Genomic DNA, 12,808 nt, shown 5'->3' with positions numbered 1-12,808 from the left:
ATCAATTTCCAGCAGAGCGCAGACTTTCATTTTTGAAAGTATACAGTAATATATACATGCAGTAGTGTACATAACAAGCTTGTTTAATGTATCCTTTGAATATATATTTTAGCTTTAATTTGTTTAATCCTATTCTTCATTATTGTGATATCATCACATTAGTTGATTTTATATTTATATACACTCCTGGAAATTGAAATAAGAACACCGTGAATTCATTGTCCCAGGAAGGGGAAACTTTATTGACACATTCCTGGGGTCAGATACATCACATGATCACACTGACAGAACCACAGGCACATAGACACAGGCAACAGAGCATGCACAATGTCGGCACTAGTACAGTGTATATCCACCTTTCGCAGCAATGCAGGCTGCTATTCTCCCATGGAGACGATCGTAGAGATGCTGGATGTAGTCCTGTGGAACGGCTTGCCATGCCATTTCCACCTGGCGCCTCAGTTGGACCAGCGTTCGTGCTGGACGTGCAGACCGCGTGAGACGACGCTTCATCCAGTCCCAAACATGCTCATTGAGGGACAGATCCGGAGATCTTGCTGGCCAGGGTAGTTGACTTACACCTTCTAGAGCACGTTGGGTGGCACGGGATACATGCGGACATGCATTGTCCTGTTGGAACAGCAAGTTCCCTTGCCGGTCTAGGAATGGTAGAACGATGGGTTCGATGACGGTTTGGATGTACCGTGCACTATTCAGTGTCCCCTCGACGATCACCAGTGGTGTACGGCCAGTGTAGGAGATCGCTCCCCACACCATGATGCCGGGTGTTGGCCCTGTGTGCCTCGGTCGTATGCAGTCCTGATTGTGGCGCTCACCTGCACGGCGCCAAACACGCATACGACCATCATTGGCACCAAGGCAGAAGCGACTCTCATCGCTGAAGACGACACGTCTCCATTCGTCCCTCCATTCACGCCTGTCGCGACACCACTGGAGGCGGGCTGCACGACGTTGGGGCTTGAGCGGAAGACGGCCTAACGGTGTGCGGGACCGTAGCCCAGCTTCATGGAGACGGTTGCGAATGGTCCTCGCCGATACCCCAGGAGCAACAGTGTCCCTAATTTGCTGGGAAGTGGCGGTGCGGTCCCCTACGGCACTGCGTAGGATCCTACGGTCTTGGCGTGCATCCGTGCGTCGCTGCGGTCCGGTCCCAGGTCGACGGGCACGTGCACCTTCCGCCGACCACTGGCGACAACATCGATGTACTGTGGAGACCTCACGCCCCACGTGCCCCACGTGCCCACGTGCCCACGTGAGCCTCACGCTCACGTGTTGAGCAATTCGGCGGTACGTCCACCCGGCCTCCCGCATGCCCACTATACGCCCTCGCTCAAAGTCCGTCAACTGCACATACGGTTCACGTCCACGCTGTCGCGGCATGCTACCAGTGTTAAAGACTGCGATGGAGCTCCGTATGCCACGGCAAACTGGCTGACACTGACAGCGGCGGTGCACAAATGCTGCGCAGCTAGCGCCATTCGACAGCCAACACCGCGGTTCCTGGTGTGTCCGCTGTGCCGTGCGTGTGATCATTGCTTGTACAGCCCTCTCGCAGTGTCCGGAGCAAGTATGGTGGGTCTGACACACCGGTGTCAATGTGTTCTTTTTTCCATTTCCAGGAGTGTATACTGTACAGTACTTAACATGATCTTACAGTTAATTCAGTTTTCATTTAACCAATACATACACTGTATTCCAAATTATAACTTCAGATAATAATCTCAAAAAATTTATATACTTCGATGTTCCAGTGATTTGGACTAGGACTCACCCCAATTAGTATGAAGTAGAGAGGTTTCAATGTAACTAAAAATTGTGGCTCTCGTACACTTTCTCTGGTGTGGTGATCCAACAAAGTGCACGATTATTTTGGTAGAGCCATATCTCATCTTTTGTCACAACACTTTTCCTGAAGTCTTTATCACTACCTGCATTTTGAAACCTCTCCTGATGAATGACAAAGCAATTCTCTTTCTATCCATTCAAACAAATATTTCAATAATGCAGTGCATGTACTGTTTAATGTTTCGATTGCAAGGCATAACGATGCCCACTTTGTTGGCAAGCTCTTTAACTTTTAACTAAAAATCTACATGAATCATTGCATCTTCACATCACAATCTGTCGCTATACAAGGTTATCCAGGCCCCAAGTCTCTGTGTACTGACATTCTGGCTTCCCTTGTGAGACAATAGAAGAACTCTGTATGGTTCATGTACTTCTATCAGTAAATTTGCTCAGAACAACTCGGATTTTTCCAAAATCCTTTTCACTAATTTCCAGAGAACTATGCAATTCTGGAACACACTGAAAGCCCTGTGACACAGTATTGTATCATATAGCCCATTGATTGGTTGGTTGATTTGGGGGAGGGGACCAAGCAGCAAGGTCACTGGTCTTATCAGATTAGGGAAGGAAGTCAGCCGTGCCCTTTCAAAGGAACCATCCCAGCATTTGCCTGACTATAGCCCACTGAGCAAAGTTGAGTACTGGATGGCAATTCATTTTCTGCATTTCAAAGGAAACAACACTGCAACAATCCATGCAGAGTGGATGAAAGTGTATGGCAACAATGCACTGTCATATAACTAAGTAGTTAAGTGGAGCAGATATTTCCAGTGGCACGAAAAATGTGGCAGACTCACTGTCTGTGAAGAACAAGGAATCACGACATAGACGATACAGGAAAAAAGTGAATATGAGTCACTGATTAGTTTTCAACATCTTGCACAACATTCTGAAGATGGCAAAGGTAACACCTGCTAGTTTCTGTGACTGTTCTCACTTATTCAAAGAGTCCACTAAAACTAAGCTTCCAGGAAATGCTGCAGCTGTGTTAGGCCAAGCCTGATGACTTCTTTAGCTACTTAATCATGGCAGATGAGTATTGAGTGTATCACTATGACCCCAAGATAAGGGAGCAAAGCAAGCAGTGGCCCCACACAGTTTCTCCACCACTAAAATAGGTGAAGACTCAACCATCAATGGACAAGGTAGTGAGGAGTGGTTTTTGAGACTGTCATGGAGTGGAGCTAACAGGAACACACTACCAAAATCTCCTGAGGCTTGTCAAGATGAAGCAATGTATGAAGGGGATGATTTTGCTTCACACAATGCCCCAGTTCACTCACAAAGGCACAATTACTACTTCTACAGGCTGTCAAATTTGGATCACCCATATTTTCTTGACATAGCAGCCAGTGACTTCTTCCTCTTTCCTCAGATGAAAAACCACTGCACGATTGCCATACCCATAAAAATGAAGAGGTGATTTTTGGGGTTGAATGTTTTCTAAACATCCAAAACGCAGACTTCTACAGCCGAGGTAGTCACCAAGTCATCCACCATTGGGAAAAATGTGTCACACAGAAGGGTGAAAATGCACACAGAAGGGCTAACACCATCAGCAAATTTCATGGTCACAGCTTGATTTTTGAAGCTATTATTAAAACTTTATGATTACTCTCATTCAATTGTTATAGACTGAAATATAGTGGAATGAAGTAAGCTTTTTGTCCAAACTTGCTGCTAGAAACACCTAGCATCAACACCTAGTTCACTTCATGGATGGAATATTGTTCCAAAATTTTGATTCTTTGTTTTGTTTCCTGCATCTCACCCTCTATGTCAGATGGTTGGCCAAGAGGGACGCAGTAGCAAGAAGCTAAATTGAAACAACAGCCAATGAATTACATCTCTGAAATGTTCTTATTGTATAATATGATAGCTGCAATAGATCTGTGTAAGACTGCCAAGAAATGGTTGTTAACAGTAAGGCAGCCAAAGTGTTAAATGTGGTGTCACCGCCAGACACCACACTTGCTAGGTGGTAGCTTTTAAATTGGCCGCAGTCCGGTAGTATACGTCGGACCTGCGTGTCGCCACTGTCAGTGATAGCAGATCGAGTGCCACCACACGGCAGGTCTAGAGAGACGTCCTGGCACTCGCCCAGTTGTACAGCCGACGTTGCTAGCCATGGATCACTGACAAATACGCTCTCATTTGCCGAGACGATAGTTAGCATAGCCTTCAGCTAAGTCAATTGCTACGACCTAGCAAGGCGCCATCACCAAGTTATATTGAGATGATAATACTGTATCAACAAGACCAATGTTCACCAATTATGGATTAAAGTTGAGTATTCCAGAAGCTATGTACTTTTCTTTATAGCATTCATTACGTATCCTGTTTCAGACCTCACGCCAGCCTGCGTGAGTTTAAGCGCGTGCCTTTCGGCTTCCTCTCATTGTGTCTAGGCTGTCTTGCCTAGACACAACATTAGACATCTATATTCTATTAAAATTCCTTGTCCACTCAGAAACAAACATTTAGTTTCAGTTTATAATCTATGACACAGCTTCAATGTGGAAAAAAATAGTACTGAATATTGAAAAGATCATGTAATAAAATAAAAGTAAGTTCATCTTACCATCATCTGTATCATTCAGATTGACAAAGCCAGCCGGAGAACGATGGATGTGAGTGAGTAACTCTTGATGTTTGTGCTGAAAAGGAAAGAAAGAAACCACCATAAATGACAGCTTCACAAGTCAGTCAATAAGTACTGTTACTGAACTACCCAATGTTGCAAATCAAACAAATAAAATTTCACCAAAACACAGTTTACAGTACTACATTTTTTTTACATAAAATATTTACCTCTAATTTCTCTAGCTGCAACTGTGCAGCATTTCTTTCTGCTGTAAGAGTTTCCACTGCACTCTGTTTTTGAACAAGTGCATGAGTAAGACTATGCAACCGAGATTCAATATCATTAGATGAAGGCAAAACTGGTCTTTGAGACAGTTGTTTACGTAGTTTATTGAGTTCAATTTCACGATCACGGACTTTAGTAGTTAATGTGCTCTGCTGCACAAACAAATCCTCTCTTACTGCTCGAAGTTCCTAAAAACGGAGTTTTCAAACAGTCAAATCAATATCTCTTAATCTGACAAAATAATTGGTAATGCAAACAACTTGATACAATTAAAAATACATTACGATAAAAGGACATGTTTTTACTTGATTACCTAAGTTTAAATATTTCCTGACATAAATATGGTCAGATTTGCATGCAAATTGTTATGTATACCACATTTTTAAAATTGCTTCACAATTTAAAATATTCTTAGTGTCATTTAAGACTCGCTAAACAAGTGAGTTGGTCTGAAAATGACAGTGGCACAAAGCAATATGAACTAAATAAATTACAAGGCACAGAAGGGAATATTTTAACAGTCAAATTTTCTAATTCCTATTGAAAGTGATGAGACATAAGAGAAACTCTTACTGCTTTACTGTCTTCACCTAATATTCACTGTCTTCACCTAATATTCATCAATATGAATTTAATATTCACAATTCAATTGTGAGTCAATAAGGAAACTCTGAACAGTCAGCCAAGTAACATTTACGAATCCAACATACCTCTATGTGTGCTCGACAATCATCCTCAGCTGCTTGACGAGCTCGTCGTTCACTTTCTAGAGCTTCCTGGAGCCTACGTTCTGTGTCACGAGCAGTAGCCAAGCGCCGCTCTGCCTCACATAATTCTTCTCTCATACCTTGCAAGCGTGCTTCCAATTGCAAAACTTCTTCACACACTACTTCGTGTTCGTGTCGGAGAGCCTGCAGTTCCAGATAGTGTGTGTCATCTGTCGGAGTGACTCCTGAATTGATATCTGAAACTAATAATTGACCAGATGCCGATAAAAGTAATGCTGACAGTTCTTTAAAAGTTACATAATTGATAAACACGTGTTGTCATTAGACACATTACCAGCAAAATTTATATTTTATTCATCATGGAGTTCTGCCAAGGGACTAAATGTAAGTATTGTATTGGAAATCAGTTCCCCCACAACAGCGAGAAAAGAGATTGAAGCTGTACTTAGCATATGCTTACTCACAGTTGTACTTTTGAGAACATGCTAGGTTAATCTATTACAGTTCCCATGCCTGCCTGCCAGCACATGGGTGTCTGTAGGCAGGGATGGGCAAATAGCTGATGTATGGGCAGTCAGAGGGCTGAACTTAAGTGTACATGACTGTACTGCCCTTGTCTCACACCCAAAGCAGGAGAGGCCATGTGCACAGAACGCATGCAATGGGGTTAACTGGCACGTACCCTATACCAGCAACGCCTGCCGGCGAGCGAGATGGTGGGCACTCCCTTGTGCTCATGCTCCATGGGGCAGACTTGGAACAGCCTATGCCAGGTGAAAATCCAGCTAGGTCTCACACAGATGAGATACAATAAAAGAATAAGTTGAACAAAACTGAACACAATCAGTAACTAAATCATTTCAGTAACACACATTATGGGTTGGAATCTATTACCAGAAAATCAGCTCTCAGTCCAAGTTAAACAACACTGGAAATATAGCCAACAGACGCATTCCAGAATGAGATTTTCACTCTGCAGTGGAGTGTGCGCTGATATGAAACTTCCTGGCAGATTAAAACTGTGTGCCCGACCGAGACTCGACCTCGGGCACATAGTTTTAATCTTAACAGACACATCACTCGTGTAGTCATCTAGTAGATTGCAGAAATTAAAATGGTGATGGAGTAAGCATAATTTATGAGTAGTGGTAATCCGGTGGTACTAAACTGCCACATGAAATAACATACATAGTAGTAGCACCTTGATACTAATGTTGAGTTATAAGAAAGATAGAATTATTTATGACAAAGAATAAAAACAGGGCAAGTGACAGGACTTAGACAAATAACAGAGCCACTATAAGAGGAAAGCAAATATTAAAAGTGTAGACTTTATATCTTCCTGAGGGAGTGAATATATCCGACAACTGAATTTTTGTGAAGTGGCAAGGGTCATTCTCTCTCAGAATTCTTCAACTCAGTTTTGCAACAGCACAGAAAGTCTGTTGATTGATGCTAATATGCCCAAAAAGACACAAAATAAAAATGGCAAAACTATCTTAATTAGAGCTCTTATGACATTAGCTGCATTATTCAGTCAACTCTCTGCGTTATCATCTCCAATTAGATTTCTCCGAGTACTGTCTCGTTGTCAACATGCAAGGTAAATCATTTACCTGGCAGCATCTGTATAAAACATGCAGCTCATCCTCAGCCTCCCTTGCCACAGACACAGACTGAGGCAGCTAGTTTTTGTATTTTTTTCCTCCACATTACATGATGTGAGCAAAAAACTGCAAAATATTTTCCTCTGTGCAATGCTGAAAATGATGGGACTGATTTTAAATACCCAATAGTCTAATTATTAGTGCTCTTACGAAAGCAATCCAAGGTGAATACGGTTAAAGTAATTAAAATATCAACACTAATTATATAAAAGCTTCGTTAAGATAAACCTTATTTTTCCCCCAGTCTCATTAACTTTCACTTAAAGATCAATCCCAAACAAAATTTTTACTAACTCTAGCTGTAAGTGTACTGAAATTACACATATAGAACACATGGTAATCCAATGTGTTATAAAAACGTGCCTCATTGATTATCAAATAGAAGGTCGAGCTCGCCATATTGAAAACACACATCAGATAGGCCTTTTATTTTTCTGTATTTTTTACGACACAATCACAAGAGCATTTCACAATGCTGCAACCAGGTCTGACTAACCAGTGGTCATCTGCAGACTAACGGCACATACCACAAACAGTTTCTGTGCATTGTATTGTTGACACAGTGTAAACCATTTGCAGCCTGTGGTTTTAGTCTGTAGATGACCACTGGTTGGGTGAAACTAGTTACAAAATTGTGAAATGCTCAAGTGATTGTCTCATAAAATAGATAACATGAAAGAACATAATCACTTAATGTCCAAGACAGTATGTCTTTTTTTTCCAAATTGAGATATTGGTAGCAGGGGTGTAGGGGTATATAGTAAACATTCTTTCTCCCATTGGGATACAATCATATGCATTAATGGCAAGGTGACAGCATTTTCAATGGAACGACAAACTGTGTCACAGTATGTCCAATACAGGAATCCTTAGCTGCTTTTCCTGAAGCATTATTTCCTAAAATTTACATGTGCCATGAGGGCCCTTTTTGTGCCATATTGGATTCTCTTCTCTGCTTGGTAAATGCACACTATTTTAAAAGGAAAAATGAGTATTTGGGAGGGAAAGAATTCTGTAGCATGATCAGATATTTTAAAGAAACAATATTTGAACTCCTCCATTTGATGAGCAGCAGCTGGAATGCTGGAAGAGAACATAAAAACAGGAAAACAATCTACAATGATCAGTAGATATAGATCTGCAACTAACAGTATTCACTCATGACCTCCCTACCCAATTAAGGGATCTAACATGCAACACACTGCCCACAGAATGCAAATTTTGTAATTCCGGAGCAATCACTGGCCAGAATCTGAATGGGGGACACTTTACCTTTGGAATATTTTACCCACAAGGAAGTTGTCATCATTTAGTAATACAGTAATGCCGCACATCCTTGGGAAAAATAACAACTGTAGTTTTCATATGCTTTCAGCCATTCACAGTACAAACATAGCAAAGGCCATTTTGGCTAAAATTAGGCCAGATCAGTCAGCCATCCAGACTGTTGCTACTGTGACAGATGCTGCCTCTCTTCAAGAACCACAGGTTTGTCTGGCTGCCTCTCACAGATAACCTTCTGCAGGTAAGGCACCTCACTTCAGCAAAATCCATGGGCAGTATGTCAACAGTGCCTTGGTACCTCATTTAACTTACTTACTGTATATAGCAACAAACTTATTTCCTGGAGTCTACCACTCAAGTAAGATATTAAGTACTTTTGCAATCCTGCACATTTCCCCACAACCAGAGAGAGCAGCAGTGGTGGGTACCTACTGAGAAAACACAGACCCTTCTGTGTTCATGTAGAAGTGTTCATCGAGGGTATAGAATGCTTCCATCCAGCCAAATTTTATGATAAAGCTAAATGGACTACTTCCACAACATGTCTTAAATGCTATAATATGATCTACTGAATTTGATATTCTTCAAGGAATATTTTACAATACCCAGGCAAAGCAGAATTCAGCAGTTTTACTCTTTATTATTGATGGAACCACAGTTACAGGTACCTCTTGCGGCCAGATCATTTCCTTGAACTTTCCAGAATGTTCTTCAAACCAATCGCGAACAATTGTGGCACAGTGACATGGTGCATCACCACCCATAAAAATTCCATTATTGTTGGGGAACATGAAGTCCTTGAATGGCTGCACTTGGTCTCCAGGTAGCCGAAACATTTCCCGTCAATAATCAGTTCAAGTGGACCAGAGGACCCAGTCTACTCCAAGTAAATGCAGCCCATACCATTATGGAACAACCACCAGGCTGCATAGTGCCTTGTTAACAACTTGAGACCATGGCTTTGTGGGATCTGTGTCACACTCAGACCCTACCATCAGCTCTTATCAAGTGAAATCGGGACTCATCTGACCAGGCCATGGTTTCCCAGTTGTCTAGTGTCCAACCGATATGGTCACGAGACCAGGAGAGGTACTGCAGACGATGTCATGCTGTTAGCAAAGGCACTCATGTCAGCTGTCTGCTGTCATAGCCCATTAATGCCAAATTTTGCCGCACTGTCCTAATGGATACGTTCATCGTATGTACCACTGATTTCTGGGGTTATATCATGCAGTGTTGCTTGTCTGTTAGCACTGACAATTCTATGCAAACATTGCTGCTCTCGATTGTTAAGTGAAGGCTGTTGGCCACTGAATTGTCCATGCTGACAGGTAATGCCTGAAGTCTCGTATTCTTGGTATACTCTTGACAATATAGATCTTGGAATATTGGATTCCCTTATGATTTCTGAAATGGAATGTCTCAAGCATCTAGCTCCAACTACCATTCCACATTCAAAGTCTTCATTCCCTTTGTGCAGCCATAACATTGTCGGAAACCTTTTCACATGAGACACCTGAGTAGAAACGACAGCCCCATCAATGCACTGTTCTTTTATACACTGCGCACGCAATACTACTGCCATCTGTATACGTGCATATTGCTATCCCATGAACTTTGTTGCCACAGTGTAATCTGTCCCAAGGGAAATCAAATACAAAATCAAAATACCATATTTATCTGAGTATACAACAATCCTGGATATAAGATGACCCACTTCAAGCATCTGCTTAAAAAGTTACCCTTTCTAAACTTATGTCATTTACTGACCATCTACATTTTGATAATACAAGCAGAAATAAAGTAAACAAAAAGAAATGGTTTACATTAATATGCAAAGAATTTTCTTTTCTATCCTTTTTGCTTGCTAACCCTGTCGTCTGCGAGAGCACTATTTTTAATCACCACCACCATCATCCGAACAGCACAGCTGTGAAATTTATATCTTTGTTGCTGTCAAAAATATTTAGCTGGTTCTTCTGAATGTGTTGTGATTTCTCAGGTTGTGGTTACAATGGGGCCTGAGAACCCAGCTTTTTTTCCCCAAATATATATCAGATTTCACTACTATACTGACATTAGGATATTATAATATTTCTTGTTTACAAACATACTGTCTGCCCGCTGCTCTCTCACTGACTGTGTAGAACCAGCAGCTGAAACAGCACCTTTTGTTCTAGTCATATGCCATGGAGACAAACATTGCGCCATGAAACATGAAAGTACCCCACTGGCCCATGTCTAGACTTGTATCATCTGAAAAAATGAATACTGTTATTGAGTATTTTTAAAGTCAGTTTAGTTCTGTCTAGAAGGGGATTCAGGCAAACTGCAGTTTAAATGTGGTAGGTGTTCATAAAATTCCAAACTAAATGGTATCGATTACCAATATTGGCAACACGATGTAGTTTCCAGCCCACTCACTACTCTCCTCTCTGCACTCATCCTTGTTCTCAGCCAAGCTGGTGTCACTGTTCTCCTCCTGTAGTGCCGTGCTTGAGCTACTGGGAAAAACAGACTGCAATATCATCTAGAGTGCACAGGTCATGTGTAACAACTGCAACTACAACACAAATAAAAGATTGCAATCACAATTCAGACCCATTCTAAAACTTTCGCTTGTCCTGTGATCTACTGACGTCTGTTGGTACTGTTTCCACAACGGGTCTTTCCACTGTAATTCATTCTTGCAATAACAATTACAGTCAGTTTAATATGATTTATTTTGTTTGTTAGACATGTCGTTCTGGATTAATTTTCATTCTTGTTTCGTCTGAATGTCACCACGTTCTAAAGCTGATTAAAAGCTGGTTATGTTGTTTCCTGATATTCTAATACATGAACAGCAACAGAATTTCTTACTTGCAACCCACTTAATAAATCATTACAATCTCTCATAATCAAATAAAAATATTGATCTGGATTCTGAATCAATGTTTTTGGATGCAAACATTTTCAGTTTTGAATGTTATCTTTTTTTAATCATCACTTCTGTCAATACACATTTCCTTCAAGAAGTCTTTGGAAAAAATCTTAACAGTATTCTTTTTATATGCCCTTCAGATGGCCTTTCCAATGCAGTAATGCAATTGTATGATGTTCCCTTCAAAGGACCATCCAGTTTTTGGAAACAGAAATAGTCACCAGTGCCAAATTTGGTGAGTACAAGATGAGGAGGAAGATTTGCTTGATTTTTGTCCAGAAACTGGCTGATAATAATCATGGCATGTCAAAAAGCACTGTCAAGCTGCAGAAACCACTCCTGGAGATGGTTCAGACTGATTCGTCATATTGGACTTTCAAGTAAGCGAACTATCGTATCTTTTGTAGAAGTCACCAGTAAACATTTGTTCTGCAGGCATTAACTGTCCTTGAAAGACAATATGACCACTGAAGAACACAATGACCATTGCTTTCCTCTTTGCTTTTGTAACTCTTACTTTCGTTAGCTTTGTTACCTGGAGGCCCATAGATTTGATTATTCGGTGACAAACTAGTTGCAGTACATGCCACCCTCTTCATCAATTCAAATATGTCCACTGCAGTTTTCCCACATTTGAAGAAAAGCCTGATTGTTCTACAATGCTCTATTTTACATCAGTCACTGACATAAAACACAACGATGACAACAACAACAACAACAACAAGAGAGATAGTACTAGTGGTTTTCCAGTGGAGAAGTGATTCTAGTAGCTCATCAGAAATACAACATATAACCTTTCATTCCTGTCTAGTACATTCATTCTTTCAGTGAAAACTGCCCTCTTTTGGAAACTGGGTACCATTAGATTAAGAATTACTTGCCCAAAAACAGAACAATATGAGATTTCTCCAAACTCTAAGTTTCAGTTTATTCATATTTGCATGTATGTTGTTACAACATATGATCCACCACAATAAGAGCACTGTCATTAGTGTGGTTTTTCCCTTAGCTGTTTCTCTCCTCATAGATGGAAAACCAAAGTGAAACACAATGTAAACTGAAAGCACTTGGTTGGTCATTCAACACACTTAAACTCTGATGTGGGACACATGATCATAGAGATTCCTGTTGTGAAGGAAGGAAGATTAGTGTTTAATCTCCCATTGTCAACAAGGTCATTAAAGATGGAGCACAATCTGGGACTGGCAAAAGACAGGGTAGAAAATCAACCATGCCCTTTCAAAGAAACCATCCTGTACTTGCCTTAAGTTTTTTATTAGGGAAATCATGGATAACATAAACCTGAATGGCTGAATAGCAATTTGAACTGCCATCCTCAATGTGAGTCAAGTGACTTACCACTGTACCACCTAGCTCAGCGGTTTCTGATGTGCTTGAAAACACTTTGCTTCCTAAATTTTCTGCTATTGGTTTCCTTTAGCTTCACCTTCCTGAAACTGTGATTGAA

General features: G+C 41.0%; 1 protein-coding gene across 2 annotated transcripts in view; it reads right to left on the bottom strand.

The window, feature by feature from the left end:
- The window catches only part of LOC124555703 (golgin-84-like), a 102,586-nt gene that overhangs the window by 32,155 nt on the left and 57,623 nt on the right, over window positions 1-12,808 (bottom strand). For both annotated transcript variants that reach the window (XM_047129707.1, XM_047129708.1), the window contains exons 7-9: window positions 5,449-5,708; window positions 4,681-4,926; window positions 4,451-4,526 (exon numbers count right to left, since the gene is read on the bottom strand). In XM_047129707.1, the coding sequence (XP_046985663.1) occupies window positions 4,451-4,526; window positions 4,681-4,926; window positions 5,449-5,708 (582 nt within the window). The remainder of the gene's footprint in view (window positions 1-4,450; window positions 4,527-4,680; window positions 4,927-5,448; window positions 5,709-12,808) is intronic.

The sequence above is a fragment of the Schistocerca americana genome, chromosome X (genome assembly GCF_021461395.2).
Source record: "Schistocerca americana isolate TAMUIC-IGC-003095 chromosome X, iqSchAmer2.1, whole genome shotgun sequence".
In the NCBI taxonomy this organism is placed as follows: Eukaryota; Metazoa; Arthropoda; class Insecta; order Orthoptera; family Acrididae; genus Schistocerca; species Schistocerca americana.
Note: the sequence above shows the minus strand (reverse complement) of the source record. Positions and strands in the feature narration are given on the sequence as shown.